The sequence below is a fragment of the Anas acuta genome, chromosome 1 (genome assembly GCF_963932015.1).
Source record: "Anas acuta chromosome 1, bAnaAcu1.1, whole genome shotgun sequence".
NCBI classification, from domain to species: Eukaryota; Metazoa; Chordata; class Aves; order Anseriformes; family Anatidae; genus Anas; species Anas acuta.
In genome coordinates, this window is record NC_088979.1 from 154,379,606 (window position 1) to 154,402,779 (window position 23,174).

The window sequence follows — 23,174 nt, forward strand, 5'->3', positions numbered from 1 at the left end:
CTCCCTGGGCAGCCTGTTCCAGTGCTCCATCACCCTCACCGTGAAGAAGTTCTTTCACGTGTTGGTGTGGAACTTCCTGTGCTCTATCTTGTGACCATTACCCCTTGTCCTGTCCCTGCAAACCACTGAAAGGAGGTTGGCCAAATCCCTCTGTCTCCTAGACCTCAGGTATTTAAACACATTGATGAGATCCCCTCTCAGTCTTCTTTTCTCCAGGCTAAACAGACACAGGTCTCTCAGCCTTTCCTCATAGGAAAGTGGCTCCAGGCCCTGTATCATCTTTGTGGCCCTCCACTGGACTCTTTTCAGGAGAAAATACTTAAGAAATGTTCCATTTTCATATACCTTTATATACCAGCAAAGATGAAGACCAATCTTTCACAGACTGAGTTTACTTGCAGCTTGATTAAATGCCCATGCTTAGAAAATAAATTAAAAACTATTACATGAAAATAGAATATGATTTGTATAGTGCAAATGAAGAGTAACTTCAAAGAGAACTAGATGGAATAATGTCTAATTTCACTGATTTTCACTGGTTTGTGTCAGACTTTCTTCTTTTTTCATAGTTACTCATTTCTACCCACAGACCCCAGGCAACTGCAGAATTCTGATATTTAATAGTTTTGTCTCTGCAGAGATACAAACTTATCAGTTTTCTGTATCTGATTTGTACAAATTCACAACTTCACAATCTTAAATGGTTGCCTTTGGAATTGAAATTGCTACAGTCTACTTCTGGAAAAAACTTTACCGTGACTTTTTTTTTTTTAATCAAGTATGCAGTGGTTATCAGCATGAAAATAATCACTGCAGTGAGATATGATAGTAGTTTGTAGGCATGTATAACAGATAGTGATACATCTAATTTGTTGCATGCCTCTGAAGTTTGTTTGCATAGATAATTCCTCAACATGCGCAACTGTCTGAAAGAGGAGATGGGGTAAAAAGGATAACATATAGCTTAATCATGAAACAATAATAGAACGATTGGTAAAGAGACACCAACTTTCAATTAAAACCAAAATACTGTAAACAAAGAACAGAGAATTCTAGAAGCAAGGAATGAAACATGTAAAAATTAATCCTTTTTAAGACTTGAAAATGAAATCAAATTTTATTTGAATGCAAGAAGAATAACTCTGGTTCACAGTTCACTTATAAATAAGAAGATTGGTTTTAGAATCACCAAATGATGTGACCACTACCCAAAGTAAGATTTTCAAAATAACTGAAATACCATCCTTTTGTCTCTCAGAATTTCAAAGGTTATGGAAGGCCTTCTTGTTTGGTAGTCTAAGGCTGTGCAAAGTCCTCTTTACTCAAGCTGCACAGTAAGTTATCCAGATTTAGGATAACTGCTTTAGAATTTCAAGGTCAGAAATCAGTGCAATCTGAAATAGTCTGTGAATTGGAAAAGATAGTCTGGTTTTATAAATTTTGAAAAGAATGAACACCAGGCTCTTTGCTAATGAAGTATACAAACAGCCTAAATGACTGAGCCCTGTATAAGTGAAGCTGAATTCTTCAGAGGTATTTACTTACTGTGTGGCAGTAAAGTACTATTCTCATTTATCAGAATGTATTGAATACGTGGTCAAAGAACTCATGGATGTATAAGAAAAATAGGTTATCTGTATATTATCTGTATATTATAGGTTGTCTGTAGGTTGAGTTTGAAACATAATCTAAATTTTGTTTTCATGAGAGAAAACTGAATTCTGTCTTAAAGAATTAAGAGACATCAAGTAAAAGCTAATTCTGGCATCCTTCTTCAGTCCAAGCTATTAATTTAGTTTGTGAATAGTTCTATTATATCAAAAATAAAATTGATTAACTGAAGAATAATTTCATATAGCCTTGAGTTTTTCAACCCCAGATTTCAATGAAGAATATTTATCTATTCATCTGTTCAACTCAGCAAAAACAAGTTTGACAGAATCTGGCACCTGGACATAAAATACTCATTGACTAAAAACCAGAAAATGAGACTATTTGTGATCTTTAGGCCTTTAATCTGTATTTTTTTCAGAGTTTCACAGTCATTCTTAATAACTTGGGTTATAACAAAACAACATGCTTAATGTGATTTATTTTAAATAAAATTAGACAACATAGCATCTCCAAAGGTGTTTTGAGTGTGATTGCTCTGCAGGTGGCAGTTCTGATATACGACTTGAAAACACTTGAAACAGTATCTAAGACAGTTTAAAAGAGACTTTTTTAAAGTTATCAAAACTAAACTGATTTTATCAGTGCACTATTTGACTTTACTCATTTATACAGGCTGCATTAGAAAAGGAATGGCTAACTCTAGATTCCACCCGTTTCCCTTCAAAAACACTCCTGTTCTCAAACCAGCTGCACTGGCCAAAGGTAATGTGTCACAGCAACTTCTTACTATTCTGTCTTTATTCATTCCTTAAGGATATGCTATTCTGGGGCGATTAATAAGACAACCTATTGACTTGAAAAACACAATTGCTTTTAGAAGTCTCAGACTTCCTCCTCACCCCCAGATGCAATTTTTCTTCTAGATTTTCTTTCATTTGCTTAATTTTTTCTTTGTTTTGGACTTATTTCAACACTTTACTTCACAGTAGCAGAAAAAAAAAAGATGATGTTCTTCATATGTACATTTGGCAATGGATTAAAAATTGCTAGTTGACACACTACTTTAAAAATTACTGAGATATGACTACAGCTGAATGTTTTCAGAACAGCTAAAGATCATTGAGTTGTAATGTCTGCTAGTTACTTGATAAACTTTGAAGTTTTAGTTTTTGTTTTGGAAGTTTTTTTGTTGGTGGTGTTTTGTTTTGTTTGTTTTTGTTTTTTCCCTTAAACAGTATTTTACTTAAACAGTATTTCGTAATGTCCTAATGTTTTTATTTCCTACAATTAAAAAGAGAGAAATGCATAATTCTTGATATTTAAAGACTTTAAGTATAATTAAAGTCACCTTTTTGCCCTGTTTATATAATTGAAGGTAAGGTTTCTAATGAGCATAGCACTGTTAAGAATGCTGTTACAGGACTACAAACCCTTTTAGGTTTATCTGCATGTTTTGAAATTCTAGAGGTGCAGTATCGGTGATGCTCAAAAGTCTGTTCATATGCATAATTCATGTTTTTTTGAATAATTGTTTTCATGGTTTATTGTAGGAATTATCTTGTAGGAATTAAAAACTACTTTTTAATTTTTATTTTTATTTTTATTTTTATTTTTATTTTTATTTTTATTTTTATTTTTATTTTTATTTTTATTTTTATTTTTATTTTTATTTTTATTTTTATTTTTATTTTTATTTTTATTTTTATTTTATTTCTCTTACTGAGAAGTATTCCAGGCCCTTAAATTCCAGTGAACATTCAAACAGTTTGCAGTTGTCACCACAAGCACTTTGGCAGCATGTTGACAGACCACATTTATATTCACCAGAAAATCTCCACTTTCATGGAAGGTAAGTCAAATAATTTGGGGGAGGTGGGGAGGAAGAGGTATTTGTTTGTTTTGTGGGAGTATTTTTTTTGTGTATGTGTTTTCCCCAATTATGTTTAGTTGATTTGGATTTGACAAAAATCAAAAGGGAGATAAATGTTTTCTGCTGCTTTTGTAGCTGTTGATTAAAGTGACATTATTAGAGTTAAAATGTATTCACTGGTTAAAACCAGGTATACTAAAAACAGTTATTATTTTTCATTTATTAAGAGTATATGAATATATACATGTATTTTATGAATGTATATTTGATGATATAAAACATTTTTTTCACATACATCATAACAATGTAGATGTTGAAATAGATTTCTAAGACTAGATAAAGATTAAAAAGGATTTCTTACACAGCTGCATTCTTTTGGAGAGAAAGAACTGAAATATGCTTTGAGTAATTGAAATGTAAACATTTCAAATTAATTGCAGACTTTTATTAATCTCTGAGATAAAGTCTTCCTGGAGTATTGAAATAGATTTATATATATATATATATATATATATAATTTTCAAGCTTCAAAAGGCACAAACAACTTCCAGAATAATAAAGGCTTCAGAACAGTTTCCCAAGACCCTACCTTTCAGTACTGTTCCTATACTTTGGTTTCAGTTCAGAGAACGGAACAGTGTCACAGCTCTTTGACTTGAAAGAAAAAAATAAATTTTCATTCAGATCTGGAAAAGAAGAAAAAATTTCAGAAGAATGGTATGTTAAGCTTCAGTATTCTGCTTGTTCCAGAAATAGGTACAGTATATTTAGTTGTTGTAGCTTGCTTCTTTTTAACTTCCAATTTTCAGTAATCTCTGCTTTATACCAAAGTAAAAATTATTGTTACTTTTACAAATATCTGAGAGACCAGCTTAATATATTATAATATTGTAATTTTAAGTTTCATGTTGCAGGTCTCTGTGTAATTCAGAATGTTTCATACCTTGCAGTTAAGAAAAAAGTAAACACTTCTATTCTCTTTGAAAAGTGCATTATATGATACTATGCAGATGATCTAATACTATCTGAAATTTTTAGTGAGCTATTCTCTTGCCCTAGGGGTTTTAAAGACATTTCTACTGCACAGCTAATGCTGAAGAGGGCTCATAAAATGAAGCCCAGAAAGTACAGTAATAAAAAAGTAGGTAAGTCAACAGATAAGAAATATTCTAGTGATGTCATATAATGATGTAATTCTTAAATCTCAAAATAGACTTTCTCTTTTAAGAAGTTTGCTTGCCCAAAAGTAAACGTTTATTTAAATAAAGGTGGAGTGTGATTCAGTGAAAACAAATCGCACTTTAAGTTTCCATAAAGACCTCAATTTGTTTCAGGAATCAAAAAAAATCAGACTTTTAAAAACTCTGTGGTGGATTTTCAAATGAGCATTCGACAGCTATATTAAACAGAAACATTGTTTCTTTTTGTTCATGTATCTCATTTGCTAGTTGTGGAATATTTATTTCTGTATTCTGTGTTTCTTATGTTCTTATTTTGGTGGAATCAGATTAAAATTACTGATTTAGGTTAGTTTTAATTTTAGTTCCTAGGACTAAAATTTTGTCCTTAGAATAAAATTTGTGTAGTGTTATTCACATCTCCATAACTAGCTTGCTTTATTATGCAAGAACTACTTATGAAAATGGCAGTTTGATACATATGAAATGAAATAGTATTTTTTTTGTTTTTAAATATTCACTAGAGAAATAAATAGTACTTATGCAGCTTTTTGCAATTGTCTTTTGGTTCTTCTCAGATTCTTCTTATGTCAATGAACCTTTCTTAGAATATGCTACAAATATATATATTATGATATGCTAATACAAATGTCAATGGACTGTGTTAAGAACAATAATTAATACAATACCACTACTATAAGAAATGTTGAAATATTTAAGAGCCTGGATGACAATAGGACTGAACTCTAAATTAGTGATCATGTTAAATGTCCTTTGGAAAGTGTACTTTTATTTATGTTTATTTTTTTAAGTGTTCATTTATTTGTTAAAACTTTATCAGAAGCTACAGTTGCTTTTTCCTCTTTTGTATAACTGCAAATCTCTTCTGTGTTTGGTTTTGAAAGTGCTCAAAGACATTTCGCTCTTGGAAGGGAAAAAGTTCAGCATACAAATAAAGTTATTAAAAGTGTTTCTTTGTACATTTTTTTGCAATTTAAATATCATGCCTAAGACTAATTAGATAAAAACAAATCCAGTTAAGAAAATGCAATGAACAAGCCATGCTTTATTGCTATGGAAAGTGAAAAAAATGAATAAAAATTTAAAATGATTCTATTTCAATCTTGAGAGCTTCCCATGATGCCTTGCCACTTTAACCTGAAAAAAAAAAAAAAAGGTAGTGAATATGTTGCATGCAGATGACTTTCTGACATGTTCCACTTGGTGGCCTGTGTATAATTTTTTTAATGAAAAGAGCTTATTGGGTTAAATAATCTTTTCTCCATATGCTCTCTGGTTTATGTTAGTAGTAATTAATCCAGTCATAAATGTTTGATCGACCAGAGCAAATTTACTATCCTATTTTTGTTGTAATTTGTGTGTTTTGTTGTGTTTTGAATATGTTTACTTTCACTTTGTTCAGATTATTCAGTATGGCATGTGCTGAATTTTTTAATGTATCACTTGGAATATTCTTGAAGTATATGAATAGTGTTGGAAAAAATTAAAAAAAAAAACCTTTTTCATAATGTTCTTACAGGTTCAAATATTCTTTTCCTGACACAAACTCATAAAGAATATTTTTGTGTATTACATCTAGCACAAAAAATAACCTTTTTATATAATTTTCCTGTATAGAATTCTCTGACAGTCATTGAAATAACATTCTTTTTCTCAGATAAGCAGGAAGTGTAATTTCCAGAACCAGGAAACATGACTGAAATGTTGCACTCTCAAGCCCTTTTCAGTACAAAGAATATCAGTCCAACCATTCTATGTCATACAGCACACTAACTTGTTTGGTCAGTAAGGACCAAATAGGATATTAACAATTAAAACTAGTGGTTTTTTCTTAAAGTGATGCTAAAACTCAGCTATTACACTAGAAAATGATCCTGATGGGACAATCCCATGTGAGAAGGATCTCCACATATACAGTTTTACATCAGCGTCAACTACCTCTTCTGAAGCAGTGAGAGCAGGGAGCATCATAGTCTCATGGAGAGTCTGGGGACTTTACAAAGGTAGAGTAGATACACCTTATCCTTAAGCTAGACAGCTCTAGATCAGGAAATTTCCAATATTTCCTGATAACTGGCATCTTATCAGCTTCATCTGCTATGAAGTGAGCTTCTTCCTTATTGAAGCGTCATATTAAATCTTGTGAGTTTTCTTATTATTATTATTAATGCGGTTCTTTCTTTTGAATTTACAGTTCTTCTGTGTTATATTACAGTCATTTGCTTCTTAGCTTTTTGATTAAAAATTCTTAAAGTTATGTTTCCTGCACTCTTAAACATAGGTAACCAGAACCCACTTAAGTGTGAATTAAAAGGTAAAAAGGCAATTTTCCATGCAATATCCATTTACTGGTATATATGTTTGACTCAAAAGCAAAATTTGAGGTTCAGAGAAGCAAAAATTTATCAACTAATAACAAATAAACTTATAGCTTTTATGCTAAGATTTTAGGATCATTCCACGCATCTTTTAAGTGTGACTGAGCTCTTCTGTGGTAATGATCTTATTAATATCAGCAGATGTATCAGATGCTGATAGATTTTGTAGGAATACACGGCCTGTCAGAGTGTGTTGTCTGATTCCAAATGCTATCAAACTCCTTCGCCTGAAATTCACAAATGCAATGTATTGAATTAGTCTCCATTCGGTGTGTTTTGCCATTCCTCTTTCATATGGCCAGACATCTGCTGGTTTGAAACTTAAATCAGACAGTCATGAACAACTTGGACTCTGAAAATCCTCAGGTGTGGGTATTTATTCCTTTATCCTGGTAATTTTCCATCTTCTCTTAGTACAACAGTGCTAAACACAATGGGATTCATTTGGTTAATTATAGAAGTTCACATCTGCTTTCCTTTATGGAAACAAATAGCCACATTAAAGACTGTTAATTTCCTTCCAAATCAGCATTCAAAAATAGGCTACTTGAATCTCACTGTGAAAGAATTTATAATTCTCCACTGTCTATACGCAAAACCTAGAGTGACTGGCTGGAATACAGAGTCTAAACTGTAGAGATGTAAAAGTAACTGAGAAGTATCTTACCTCATATGTCTGGCAATGCACCTTTTCAGTAATGAAAAAATAAGAATACTAGCAAGTGCGCTGAATCCTGTGGTTTGTATTACAAGGAAGAGCTTAAAGTAGCCTAACCTTATAATAGGCAGTGATTCAGGCAATGATTATATTACAGCAGGCCCGTCCCTACAACTAATGGCTTTAAGGCCTGTTATACCCTAATCCACTACAGTTATGTATGCTTGTTTGTGTAGTTAAATCAAGTTGTGGCCTGTGTTTTAACCATACCAAATGTACACTGTGTCTACTTCAACTACTTTTACTCTACAGTAATATAATACAAAAAGTGTGGGCAAGAAACTAGGAATTTGGCAGCCAAGTAAAACTGGTATGATGTCAGAAATATTCCTGTTTATCATGGGTGCATAAAATTCCAAAGAAATTCTAATTAAAAATGTAAACACAGCAGTTTTTAATTAATGGACTTCACTGTGATTAAAAAATCTCTAATAACAATTGTAGCTTCCCAAAGGTGCATTAGCACAGCAGTACAAAATTTCTTGCTTAACTTTGAATTTCTTTGGTTATGTGGATTTTGTATTAGCATCCGAATATTAACTTCTTTTTCTTTTAAGATAGCTGGAAGTCTTGTCTGGTTTTCAACTTGTCACTACTACAGTACCGTATTCATTCTTGTTTAACCTTTCCCTCTCCAAAGGAAACTCTCTTGGGAGAGACTGACAGCATGATATGATAATTCTTGCTGTCATATAATTATTAAAAAAAAAAAAAAGGCAAAAAGCAGATGAAGTGTGCCTTGACTCCCAGAACAAGAGAAAAATTAAGATATTTTATAGAGGTTAGCAAATAATTTTTAATTTCTAGTTTAGAATTTAAGACAGCAATGCAATACCAATACAAAACAAACAAACAAAACAACAACCAACCACCACAAAAACACAAAGCCCACAGCCCCAAAACAGATTGTACAACATAATTTTTTAAATTTACAACAATCAAAATAAAAACCTACAGGATATTATTATTATTCCTTATTACACATTAAGTAAATGGCCATTGATCCATATTTTCCTAGTAGCAGAAGGAAAGCCACTTTTGTTATTGCTTTGTGTTCCATATAGTAGAATAATCTGGGAGCTCCAACCAGGGATGAGAATCCCATTGTTCTAATTGTTGTTCAATTAGGGAACAAAATGTGGTCTTTCTTCCAAGTGAATTTACAAATTGAATTATCTCATAGATGCACATCTGTCACCGTGCTACTTTAATTTATCAACTCTTTTAAAGTTGGCACAGATACGTGTTTATGTTTTTCTAATTACAGATATTGCACAACAAAAAATGAACGTCAAACATTTAACTTTTTTCAGTTTAACATATTATCATGAAGTTGTTTAGCAAATGTGATGCTAGATCAGGCAGTAACTATTCCTTCCATATTGTTTCTATAACATATCTTGGGTTTGCCCAACTTATCTTCTATATTTGGAGTCTGCCAAGCAATGTGCATTAAATTACATCCCTGGTTCTTAGATTGCCAGCACAGATCATTGTCTAATAAGTCACATTTAAATGAGTGTGCCAGAATCCAAGAAGATGTTTGTATGATTTTGAGCTATTGGACTCTTTCACAGTTCTCTGTGTGAAATCTAAAACATTTGATTGCTTGTCATCAAAGCATACATACAGTTCATTTCCCTGTCTCTCTCAAAGACTGAAAAGTACTGGTATTATAAACTAATCTTTATAATATTGCCTACATTTGGATCTAGGTAGATAAAAAGACTCATTTTTAATAACAAAAGAGCTGTAGGCAATAGTTGAGGTGATCCAGGTAGGTAGAAATTGAAGTAGTCTGGCACTGTGTTAAATCCCAGCAGATTACTTAATCATTTTGCAAAGACGTGAAGATAAATCTTGTGACAGAAATCTCCTAGTAGAATAATTTCTATTATATCCCTCTTTTCCGAGGGGGGAGAGGAGAGGAGAGATTTTTAAAACATATTGGAAAAACTTCAATAACCCACATAGGAAAATAGTGTGCTTTTGAAGAAATTATTTTGTTACTTGAAAATAGTTTGGAAATCTTCAATTATTTTGTCTTAAGAGGTTTTAATCAATTTTAACACTTTGTCTTTGGTTGTCCATTGAAGAAAGTTGTTATTGCAACTACCTTTGTAAGTCAGAAGTATTTTTGTCAACTCTGTATCTGATCGACATTGTATCATGAGTGTTAGAAAAACTGTACTAACAAAAAATATTTTGTATACTTTCATCTGTGTATAGTGCTCATACTGCCATGTATCTTGCAAGTGTAGAAAACACGATAGTAACTTATAGTTTAGTTACAATATATTTTTAACTTTTGTTATTTAAAAGTTCAGACAGAACTTTTAAAATGCGGTATATTATTATTATTTCAAGATATTTTCATCACACATCTTATTGTGATCTATTTTCCCACACATTTTCTCCCCTGAAGAACACCAGGTTACTACAATTTTATTTTTTATTTATTGTCATGCCAACATAGACATTCTTAGTCCATCTACATGAAATGAATGTATCTACAAACCTGATAATCCACTTCATAAATCATTCTAATGATCTACCTGTAAATTTAGTGGAACTATTTACTGGACCTTTAATATTTAGTGGACCTTATTTATTGTGCTTCGTTAGTTATTTCACTGAACTTATATCTGATATAGTTAGAAAAAGTAGAGGAAAATGACTTAAAATCTGGCATCCTCTGGATTGATCAGGAAGCTATAAACGTACACAAAGATGAGGGATTTTCTCCTAGACAAATGGAGATAACAAATGTAAGGTATTGCTGATTCTGCCTTGGAAAGAAGACATGGACATCCATATTTTCCATTATTCTTTGATTAGTCCAGTGTGTTGATTGATGAGAGGTTAGCATCATCAAGAGCATTCAGTCAACCAAAAGTTGCTACAATGTGGACTGACCAATACCATCATTTTTTGACATGTTTTGTCAATGCATTATCTCTAGAAGTGTCTATACCCCATTAGAGTTCTTACGCAGGATTATAAGGTAAAGATGTAGTATGTCTCCATCTTCATTATTTGTGTCAAGAGGGCAATTTTCTGAAGGAAAAAAAAAAAAAGTGGAACTCTCCACTTTTTTAAAGGATCATTTTTTAAAAAAGGATCTCTTTGTTACATTACTTTGTAACTGAAATGTGTTCTAGAAATGCAGAGATCTGTTCAAAAACAACTTTTAAAATTGTTAAATTTCATAAGAAACTGACTTAACAGAGCAATCCAATTCTTTATTTCCATAAATAAGGAAACAAAAACCAAACCAAAACAAAACACTATTGACTTTGCTGCAGTATTATGGACCATGACATATCCATATAGAGATGCTCTTATAACCTCTCTCAATAAACATAGATGATCTGCTACAAGGTCATAACAAGCTCATCAACAAGCTCATGGTAACAAGCTCAAAATGGAGCATCAGATACAATTAGTCTTGTAAATTTATTCTGTCTGAATGCTCTTTCAGTCTTCCCATCTCCTCTGGTTTCCTGCTCTCTCTTCTGGCAGCGTCTCACATATTCAGTTTTGCTACATTTGCAGTCTTAGTGAAAATTTAGATCCTTTCCTTAACACGTCTACTTCTTGCTTAATTCTGTTGCTAGGCTTTCACTTGTTATTATGTTCTAGTCTTTTTGAAAGTTTGCAGTCACCTTTGTAGACAAATTACTTCAACCTCATTGTTTCTCAGATAGTATGGAGTGTGTATTTGTCTGCTTGTGCTATCATCTTCTTTTAACCATTGGAAACATTTTTCAGTTTTCCTTTGTCTTTCTGTCACTCATGTCATCCACAGTGCCTTACCTACAAAACCCTATATGCTTTTGCTCCTTGTTATATATCTGCTTTTCTTCCCAGTCCTATTTTTTCTTACTTTTTTTTTTTTCTTAAACTGACTGATTTCTTCTGCTCAGCATAGAATTCTCACATTCTTTATAAACCACTGTTTGCCTTAAACTCTTACCTTCTCTCAAAGCAAACAATTCTTCTTTCACGTAGGAAATTCATGGAAGTTGCCTTTCCTGATACGTGTGATTTTGCATTAGTTCAGCTTTTGTTAGTTACTCTTTTTATATTTTTACAGTTTAGGAACCTGTATTATTTGAATTTATATACATTCTGTGCTCAACTTTGCAACGTTTTCAAAATAACACATGAAACTAATCAAGATTTTGTTCTGTGTCATGTAGATGAGCCTATAGACTTTTGGAGTCTTTATTTTGGTAAGGAGGGGACATGGAAGAAACTTGGTTTATTATCTGCTAGTTTAGCCTCAAAAATTAACTAATAAACTGTCTCATGGTTAGGTGCAAATAACATTTTTAGCTGCAAATAACTTGATTTGAATGCTTATGAAAAAAAAACTTATAGAAACAATCCTTGGCATATACTCTGTTAATACTTCTGATTGAGTTTCAAGCTCTAAAAACAGATTTTTTAAATATTTTATGCAAATATATGCTTTAGAAATTACTTTAGTTTGGAGATGAGCTAGCTAGCTAAATAATGGTCAATTGTGTTAAAAACTGAAGAATAGTAACTTTGCTTCTCGGTTACACATGTATTTATGTTTCTTTATTTTAGAAAATGTAATCCTTTGTGAATATAAAACCTACTTTTAAAGGTCTTTTCACTTATTAAGTGGCTAAAAGGTGAAAAACTGCTTGAAGGAATGAATGAGCCAGGTCTGACCTTTGATTTTAACTTGTTCTTGTCGTCTAGACCCAGCTGTGCGCCTGGCGTTGTTCAAAAACAATGAAAATAAACATCTCCATGTGAAACCACCAAGGAAGACATGGCCTGCAAATGCTGCTTACTTTGAAGGTATGAACAAAAATTTCATTTTGTCTGTACGCATATAAGCATATATATCTCCCAATGTCTTTTAAGCAAGCCTACTTGAAATGTACAATACGAAGAAATTGAAGCAGGCAGGAATTTAAGGTCCTTATCTGTTCCTCAGTGTCTCAAGTTACAGCAGTGAAGCTTTTCAATTTCAATTCATTTGAGGGGGTGTGCTCCTTGAGATTAATTCATAATGAACTGGTGCCTAATTATTTTTTTTATTATTATTTTTATTAATTTACTTTCAAGAACATATAAGCATATAAGCAGAAGTATAAAATAGCTAGAATAATTTTTTTTAAATGAAATATCAATTCAAATTCTTCATTTCATAGTCACTTTTTCTCAAACTACCTATTAATTCCTTATGATTGATAATGTTATTTAAAGGAATTTACTTTAATAAATATTCTCTAAAAGTCCAACATTTGACAGAATACAAAAAACATTTGACAGAATACAAAACTTCAGCAAGCAAATATAAGATTCCAGAAGTCCATAAATACTGTTTTAGTCCTTTTACTGTTGAGATTGATGGTAAAACTCTCCTTGATTTCAATATGGGTAGGATAAGGCCAAGTTTGACTATTTAAAATACCTTCTGGAGACATTTTTTTTTGACTGTTTTAGTTTCTTTTGCAACTCAATCCTGTGCTCAGAAAGCTGTCACCTCTGTCACTGTATCTTTTTCAATGACATAGCCATACAATGCCTCATTATTCCCAACCCCACAAGGTAAAAGAAAAAATGATAATACTCTATTAACATTGTCTAAACGGTGATCGAATTTAGAACTTTACTTAGGCAGGTGTGCAATTGAGCCAAGTATACCTAAACTGGAATCTTGTCAATTAACCTAGCCATATGTAAGTCCAAATTTGCCTCACATTCATGAGTCCATGCTCAGATTTGGCTGGAAGCAATTCTTGGGAAATTTTGAAAGGGAAAAATGAGTTTGCACCTGTTTGCCTTGCATTCAAGCTCACCATCTCTGGGGGTGTTCAAGGAAACATTGTACCTGGCGCTTAGGGACATGGTTTACTGGGGGACATTTGTAGGAGGGTGATGGTTAGACCAGATGATCTTGAAGGTCTCTTCCAACCTTAATGATTCTATGAATTTACATACAATATGAAGAGTCTGTGTACATGTATTTGGTACCTTATTTAGTATTTCCATTTTATCGTATCTGTTCCAGTGGCATATCCTCATATGCCACCATATGCAAAAGCCATCATATGCTGAATAAATAGAACATACAGACTGCGTGGAAACAAACAAACAAAAACATGGATGTCCAAAGCTTAGAAGCAGTAGTGTGACTGTTCAAAGCCGTATCAAAGAAAGAAACTTAATCTCAGGTTCAGTACCCTGAAGTTAGTGCAGGTTTAGCCTACTTTTCCTGCCACTATTTTATCTGTTTCTGCCTTTAGACATTTGGTTCATTGTGGAAAGCAAGTGTATGTATGCAAAATATTATTGAAATTTACATCAAAATGCAAGCACTGTAGTGCCATGCTTTGTTTTTCATGTTAAGGAAGATTGTACTCCTTTGGCCAGCTAATAAACATTATTTTTTGTCAGTAACTTTATGTTGGGAGCTTACATGCGATCTGCAGAGCCTTCAAGAAGACAAGCAATGCTATTCTGCTTGATCAGAATACAAAATTGTTCTTCTACCTGAGGTATTGATACTATAGATGACATAGCCAGAAAACACTAGGTTGTGAATTAGAATCAAGGGGGCAGCACAGGGTGTTTACTAATATGTAGATACTGTCAACCTGAGATACTGTTGACCAGAATTCAGAGCTTCTATATTTAGAATTTGGATTAACATTCTGTATGTTATCCACTGTATACCTGCATGGTGATTTCACAGTTGTGTTACCAGTCATTTCTGCCCTCATTCACAGAAAAATTCATTTCCTATTTCCCCTCTCTCACCTTTTGACCATTTCTTCCTCTCTTGCCTGGAAAAAACTGTGCTGTGTCTGTTCCAGAGTGGGAGTTATTTCTGTAACAAGAAGTTGAAGTGATTTTACTCTGTATTCATAAATTTTGTGGACAACATATTCTAAATCAACAGAGAATACAGACCAGTTCATTGCATGTCGGAAATAAACTTCCTCTATTTAAGCCCTTTACCTTTACAGACAGGTAGCTAGTACTTTGGCAGAACTCCACTCCATCTCCTTCATAAATTACTAAACAAATATATATATATTAAAAAAAAAAAGTTTAAAGTTTCCCACTTTATTTCTTTAAAGAGGGAAATGAGAGGAGAAACCTTAGCATCAATAGTAAGTACACATGTGTTATCTGTTAAATAGCAGAATCACTACTTTTGAAAGGGGATGCCCTCGGAAGTGAAACAATTAGAACAGTTTTAGGTTTTCAAACTGGAACACATCATGGTAATGAATATTTAGGACATAATCTAGTTAAAGTGTAGGATGAATGTCTTTCGTCTTTATTGTGTCTTCAGTTTGTGTTTAACTATACAAATAGAAAAAAAAAAAAGAATTAAAAAATAGAAGGTATAAATTAAAGGGTAGAAAGCAATAAGCTTAATATCTGATTTTTTTGTGCAAAGCGTCTTTATGGCTTAATTAAACAGTAGGTATCATTTATATTTTCTTATACGTTATCTTGAGGAAGTAATTAAAATATCAGCTGCAAATATAACTATTGTATTTGTACAGGTATGATTTTCTGATGTTTATTGTTTTAGACATTAATGAATGGTATACACTTATTAGACAATGGGAGTGTAGCAAATGAAAACCTAGATTTTGTCTGAATATGGATCTATTGAACATAAAAAGAAAACCTTGTAATTCAATAATGTCATCCTCTCCTGAACTTATTAAAATGAATCAATTCTGAGATAAAGGATATGTTCTATCATAATTTGCCTTTTCATCTAGCCTACAGGGTTGTATAATATACCTGCAATATCTAAACATAGTGAAGATACAGTGTTGATGTAATATGCAACATTCTTAGGTTCAAATGAAATGAATAACTGTTTAATTATCATTTTATTTTATTTTTTTTTAGTTCTTGAAAATACTCTCTAGAAATACAAATTTTCTTTCTCCAAATCTTGATACAGATAAGACAATATTAAACCTAAAATATAGTGATGCTATATGAAATATTTTAAACAGGCTTTCTGATTGTTCACAGCATGTTGATAATTTATGTATTTTCTTCTTATATTTTTTAATTAAAAATATATATTCAGGAGCTTTAGTTCTAAGTCTCTTGCTTCAAATCTAATTTTGATTTCTGAGAAAATAATAACAATAGGTGAAAGAAATAACCACATAGACTTATTTGGCTAATGTTTTACAAAATAGGCTTGAAGAATTATTTCTTTATGAAGATCATCCTGTTTCAAAAATCAGGAGGAACTGATATGCAAAATAAATGTTGACATCAAATTTTGAAAACTTGTGGAAAGCTTTGATCCCATGGGACAATTCATATCTTTAATTTGACATATGCATTGTAGGAAAACAGTATGGTTGAAGAGATATATGAAAATACATCTTTCAAAATTTGAGTGACATCATACATTTTTATTAAATTTTGCAAGTCCTCATGTTTTGCTTACAGATGTTATGATAATCCCAAAAGGGGACCATTATTTCACATTCTAGTCCAATAGCACACAAGTTAGTCAGAGACAAACTGCTTTGCATTACATGCTTCATCAGCACATAAGGAAATGTTCCTACAGACAATATACAATTTAAAAATACAAGCAACATGTGAAGGCACAGGCATTGGGATGGTATTTAAATATGTTTATATGTATGTGTGTAGATGTATGTATGCATTAATATATGTACATAAATGTGTTTATACACACATGCATATATTCTGAATATGAATAAATATGAATTGAATAGTGTAGTAAATTATTAACAATTACTCTTTAATATCATTTGCAGTGTCAACATGCATTTTGTAATGTGATTGCTTTCTCTCAAGCTACTGTTTCAGTTTCTTTAAAATTAATTTATTGTAAGTAGTCATACAGATTTGTGAAAACTTCTATTTAAATAAATAGCATTTTTGGACCATAGTTATATATTGTGATATTAGTTTTATTAGGTTATAATGTAAGTCATGGAATATGCGAGTGTGCTTACTATTTCTCTTAAGAAACTATGTCTTGATCAAAAAAAAAATAAAAAATGACTTGATATACTGAAAACCTCATTTCCGATGATTTGGTGGACATTTCCTGGGATTATATGTATTACATTGCTTCTTTTGGAGTGATGGGGTTAAGCTTCCAGACAGGTTGTTAAGTTTCAGTTAGCACTAGTTAGCTGAGTAAAAAAATACATGTCTGTTTACTATTGTGATGAACATGCTTGGGTATTTTTTTTATTTCTTATTTTTTTTTGATAATGACATTTCAAAGATCTCAAAATTTTGGAAAAGTTACGAGGAACACAGAAAATGTTCATCATTTCCTATTTCTCAGCAAAACATGTTTTTAGAGAGCTTTCTAACTGCTTCTTTTGTTATCTGGAGGCTATTTCAGTCATTGATATAATGTAAAATACAAAGTATTTTGGACAAAGTAGATTAGAAATTAAAGGAAGGATCTGTCTTTGACTGCTCTTTTCTTGGGAAGTTCCAATTAGTCCTGGCTGAATGTGTAACAGAGCATCTCTACCAGCTGTGGGTCTGTAATTATGGGGTGTGTAATTCCATTCATACAAAGGACAGATATCTACTTTTACCAACCAACAGTGTTGACTGCTTTGTCCTAGCGCAGCAGTATAAAACTAAAGAAGGAGCCCCTGGGCCTAGCACTTTTTTTTTTTTTTTTTTTTTTTTTTGCTACAAGCTTTGGAAACAGTATACATCTTTTAGAGTAATCTTTATTCCTTATACCTCAACTATTTTGGTGGGTTATCCAAATAATTCCTGTTCAGTGAAACTGGAAGGTGGATTCCAATCTTGAGAGCAAGTTGGAAGAATGCAGTTGATCGCCTGGGAGTCCAGTCAAGTTACCTAAATCGTGTATTATTTGTATATGATTCACTTACAGTTTCTCAGAATTTCATGAACTATGTTCTAATTAATTTTGTAGGTAAAGTGATTTATTAGCACATATATTTATTTTTAGTCATAGCCATATTCATATCCATCAGTGGCACATCTATACCATACAGTTCAAAGAAGTGGAAAGAATATAACTTGGTTTCACTCAGGAATGTACGCAGTGACCATTGCCAGGAACTTTAACTTTTTAAAAAATGCATTGGATTATATTATCAGGATGTGTTTACTGTAATTTGGGAGCCTGCGGTTCTAATTGTCAATAATGTATTTTCTGTCATTCTATTCTTACTGATGACTAACCATTAAAAAGTAAAAAACATAATGGATATTGTATTAAAACATATTTCACAAATATGACTTTGATAATGAACCTTTTCAGGTGACTTTTAATTATTTGTTTCTCTTCAGATTGTCAGTAGAAATAATACTTATTTTTTCATACCGTTACAAGAAGAAGAGGTAAAATGATCTTCTGGTTATGTCATATAATTGAAAGATAAATATCAAGAATCCATTTAAAATTGTCTGTTTTACAGCTTTCTGAGCTGTAATAGCTCACAATTATGAAATTCTTTGCAGTTTCATGTGAAAAAAATGTAGCAAAGGATTCTTATAGTTTGTTATTACTAGTGCTCATTGAAGAATAGAACTTGAGGCTTTGGGGTGTGGTAGTTTAAGTGGTAATTTGAGTTAATTAAATGAGCTTATTAAAATATGTCTATGTAATGATAAACACAATTTCTTAGATATTCTGTATTACCAACACTGAAGAAAAAAATTGAATTGATACTGCTTCTAATCACTGATGCTTTTAAATATATGTGTGAGAGTTAAGAGAAAGCACTGAGAGTGAAATGACAATATTAATCTTTTTGTATGTTTTAAATATTTTGTTATTTGTTATTTAAGGACATTTAAATGTACATTGAACTGTAGTTAATAGGCATTTGTTAGCTGTTTTCATCTTTTTTAAATGAGCCGTTTTCAATGGAAAAATGGCATCCGCTCCCAGGAAGCACACATTATTTGTAAACAGACATTTTTTAAGTTTAGTCATCATTAATTTAGCAGTGGTCTGAAAAGGATCAATAACCACGTTCTAAAAACAGTCTTTCTGTGGTTCTACTGACTGTATTGCCATGTTTACAGTAAAATGCACTTATTACACATCTCCCAGGCTTCAAATTTGTATGCGAGATTAGGGAAGCAGTTTCTAAGCCATGTGGCACTGACAAAAATGACAGAATAATGCACTTCCAGAGAATCTAAGGTCTATCCCAAAATGTGATGAAAAAGCATAACAGAAACCTGTACTGTGGAAGGGAATCTGTCTTTTAAAATCAAAACTCTATGGCTTTGTTTCTTATTATTTAGTGTGAGCTCACACAACAGAACTCTCACATTGAAATATTTTCTCATTTTAAGGAATTAATGGCTCTCCACCAGCCCTTTAACATGTAAAATGAGTAGGTTACTTATGTCCAGTACATCCAAAAAGAGCCAGGATAAAATAAACATAAGGAGTTGGATATCTTGGAAAAAATCTGTCATGGGTTTGGGTTAATCATCTCCAGAAGAAATTCAACTTGATGCCTGAAATGTAAGACTTCTTGGAGAAAGCAGTAAAGCCTGAGGCAGTGTTGATCTGAAGGAGTGCTCTCCATGGGTCAGAGCTGCTCTGCTGGCAGAGTGCAAACCCAGTTCACAGCAGCGGTACACTGAAAAGTTGTAAAAGACTGCCGGGGCCTTACAGTGCACGCACTCAAGCTTCAGTTACATAGTTTTAGTGGCCCAGTTTCTTATTATAAAACAAAACTAAAAAATAAAAGCTGTGCCTAATTTTCCAGCCTCCTGTCCATCAATGATAATGTAGGCTTTTTCTCTGTTCCTGGAATGAAGCAATCCTGAAGTACTGTAAGTTTAAAAATGAATAAATAAAATGTCATTTATGTGCATTCATGCAGTAAACTTCAGCATTTGGATATTTATAAATGATCTAGGCATAGAACATTTCTATTACAATTTTTGCTTTTCACATTCAATTAAAAAAAAAAATGAAGAGAGAGAAAAAGATTTTCTCTTTGCCTGAAGTTCCTAAAGAGGAAGTCAAGGAATACATTCCAATTTAGTATTATAAGATCTCAGTGTAGTTCTAGTCTTCAGGATTCCACTATTCTACTGTTAAATATTTCTGATTTTGACCACATATTTCACCTGCTCATGTATTATCTCTTTGTTCATGCCTCTACTGTTTTGCAGAGTTGCAACTTGTGGTGGTATCAGGACTTTATTAATGCATTGGAAATAAATGTGTTTGTTCCAAAAATCTTCTGAAACTTGAAATTTATACAACATGTAAGCTATGTCACCTGTGCTTTCCTAGCACAGCAGTTAAAAGGAAGTGCGCATTAGGGGAAAAAAAATATTAAAAATCTTACTGCTATTTTGCTAATGACTAACTACCTCATGATGACTTCAGTAGGAATGAGATTTTGCCCAGAATTTCATCAGAGGTTGAGAACTAGTTTATGGCATTGTTGAATAAGAAAGCACAATATTTCTTATAGTTTCATTTGCGTCTTCTGAGATCTTAGTTCTCCTTTTCTTGAAGTGTATGTGCAAAAGCTAGGTAGTGTCTGCTCAGATAAGTTATCTTATATAGATAAGTTGACTCCATTTCAGATCCACAACATTTTATAATACATAAGGCAATCATTTTGGATGAAAAGACCCCTGAGTCCTGAAGCATTTCAAATCCTTTTCCATTTGACCATTCAGTGACCTGATAACTATTTCCTGTCCCTAAGTAAGGTTGTGACCCAGGTCTTAGAGTGCAAAAGACAGATAATTTTAGAAACAAGTTAAATCCAAATGGATTTGGTTGTAGGGGGGTGAGGGAGAATAAGTTTGGCTAAACTCCTCTAAAATAAAATGTTAAAGCACTTGGATTTAGTAAGTGTAGGTAAAAGTAATTGTAGAATTTGTTGTCATTTGTTTGGATGCCTGGGGACTGCAGTCAATATTGGGATGGTTTGTTTATTCATCTTGCTTCTGATATAAATAGCCAAATGCAAAGGTGTTCATTTTACATGGAAAAAAAATACTAATGATGAGATCATTAAAAGTGCATTTTCAGAGACATTCCAAGTATTATCCAAAATGAATATTTCAAACATTACATTTATCTTGGTAAGTGAATGGTATTTGAACATAACCCATGGGAAGTGTGCTCTGCGTCCATAGAAATATCACAACTGTTGCACTACACAACGGCTCATCTTGCAGAAGTATAACCATTTTGTATGGAACTCAGAACAAGTAATAAAATGGATTCTTATAAACATTTTATAGGAACAAATACTTGTTTCAATTGAACAACATGATTCATATTAAATCATGATTAAAGAAATATTTCCCATAGTTATGTTTAATAGCAGTATCTTTGCATACTTCAAGTACTCTCAAAGGTGGACTTAAGGAAGGCCTTTATCCCAGAGCATTTAATTAATTTGAAAATGTAGTTGATTAAAGTTTCTTATAAAGGAATTATTTTTATCCTATTCTATAAGGTGAGCAATGGTGTTATGGAGAACTGGTGGCATGAATGAGGTCAGAGATCTACAGCTATCCAAAAATGCTATTTTTCATATGATAATGTATTTAATATTGAATGTACAACTTAGTCTTTCTGTTTTTTTATAGCTATTAATGTTGTGGATCACACAGATAATATATTTCAATAATGTGTAACATTTTTTTCAGGCAAAATATTGAAATCACTCAAGTCGAAATCAGGTTATTAAAAAAATTATATTGTTCAGGTCTAATAGTATAGGTAAGTCCTATACCTTTCATGTAATCTATAAAAGGAGACAGTATATATGGTTGACTTTGATGATTTTATGAGGAACTGTATGAGCACCTCAAATGTTGTAATAAAAATCTACAATCATTCAGTGATATCTGTATAAATTCTGTGATATGCTGTGTATTTCTCTCATGTACATCTTCCAAATTTATACTTTTATGGTTCAACTCTTACCATTTACAATACAGACCCATTTTAGCAGTTGTTTCACATTCTTAGGTTTGCGGTATTTTGGTGTATGCACTGCAGATATTTTACCTGGCTTATGTGTATAAAGAAAGGTGGAAATAATGTATTTTCTAGTTATTTTATGTGTGTGTGTGTGTGTGTGTATACTTGTATTCTCTCAAATTCCTAAGAAAGGATGGATGCAGAGATAATATTTTTATTTATTTATTTATTTATTTATTTTACATGACAGTCTAGAATAGTTCTTCTGTTGTAGATTTCCTGTCAGTTTAACAAATTTGATGTATGGCTATAATTTTATATTTTACTACATTTTTAGAATCTTAGAGATAACCCAGTCCAGGTAACCAAATAAACAAATTTAAGTCGCCAGACAAAAAAAAGAAATTTATTTTATTTTCACAATCATTATTAAAGAAGGAGATTTTGAATAACTAAATTTTATAAATGTATTTAAGACCATTAAGTTTAAAAGTTACTAAGAAACTGAATGTGAAACTGAAGTCAGTACCCTAAAGCACTTTCATGTTTCTGTTTTGTTTTGTTTTGTTTTTCTCATATGAAGCAAGCTCAATAATTTTCAGTTTATGATGAGAACAGGGATTTATTTTGTCAAAGCCAGATTTTTTTTTTTAATATCAAAGTTAAATTTACTGAGAATTTGCTTTAGTATCTTATGGGTGTATATTTTGTAATTGAGAAATTAGTAGTGAATGTAAAAAGAAAAGAAACTATGTGCTACTAAGGCAGAAAGTTCTGATTTAACCTACCAATGACCTGGCTTTGTTTGTTCAGATGACAGTTCTAAAAGTGTGCAGAGAATATTCCCTTTTAATACAGTTATTTGCCGCAAGCCCTGACCTCACTGCCTGTCAGGGAGCAGGTCTGAATTGGCCCTTTCTCTGATATCGTGACATTGCTTCTGTTGCCTCGATTGTGACCTCTGATTGCATGATACCCCTGAGAGTTCAATTTAATAAGCGTGACTCCTGACTCTTAGCCAGGTCTGCCTTCTTAGGTTTTGTCAGACTCTACTTGTACTCTGGTCTACATATGCTAAAACATTGCATAGGCTGTCATCATACCATGTGAGTTGTGTGCACTGTATTCAAAATTCTCTTTCAAACATCTTTCATTTATTGCAAATGGAAATATTTATAAAAACTTACCTGTAATAAATTTTAATAATTGGTTCTTCCATAGCTATGACTGTTCAGTTTTGTTTTGTTTTACTTTTGTACAAATAATTACTACTATTTCACTTTATTAACAACATGCATGTTATCATGCTAATTCCTGACTTTAAACTTTGTTTTATTTCCCCAAAGAGAGTGTTATATCTTTTTGTGATTTCCCATCAACAATGTTCATTATAGAAATGGTAGGGATG

General features: G+C 32.2%; 1 protein-coding gene across 4 annotated transcripts in view; it reads left to right on the forward strand.

Moving 5' to 3' along the window:
* Positions 1 to 23,174, forward strand: part of LRRIQ1 (leucine rich repeats and IQ motif containing 1) — a 113,001-nt gene that overhangs the window by 56,421 nt on the left and 33,406 nt on the right. For all 4 annotated transcript variants that reach the window (XM_068667540.1, XM_068667554.1, XM_068667565.1 and 1 more), the window contains 5 exons: positions 2,287 to 2,376; positions 3,342 to 3,463; positions 4,106 to 4,201; positions 4,544 to 4,629; positions 12,514 to 12,615. In XM_068667540.1, coding sequence (XP_068523641.1) covers positions 2,287 to 2,376; positions 3,342 to 3,463; positions 4,106 to 4,201; positions 4,544 to 4,629; positions 12,514 to 12,615 — 496 coding nt within the window. The remainder of the gene's footprint in view (positions 1 to 2,286; positions 2,377 to 3,341; positions 3,464 to 4,105; positions 4,202 to 4,543; positions 4,630 to 12,513; positions 12,616 to 23,174) is intronic.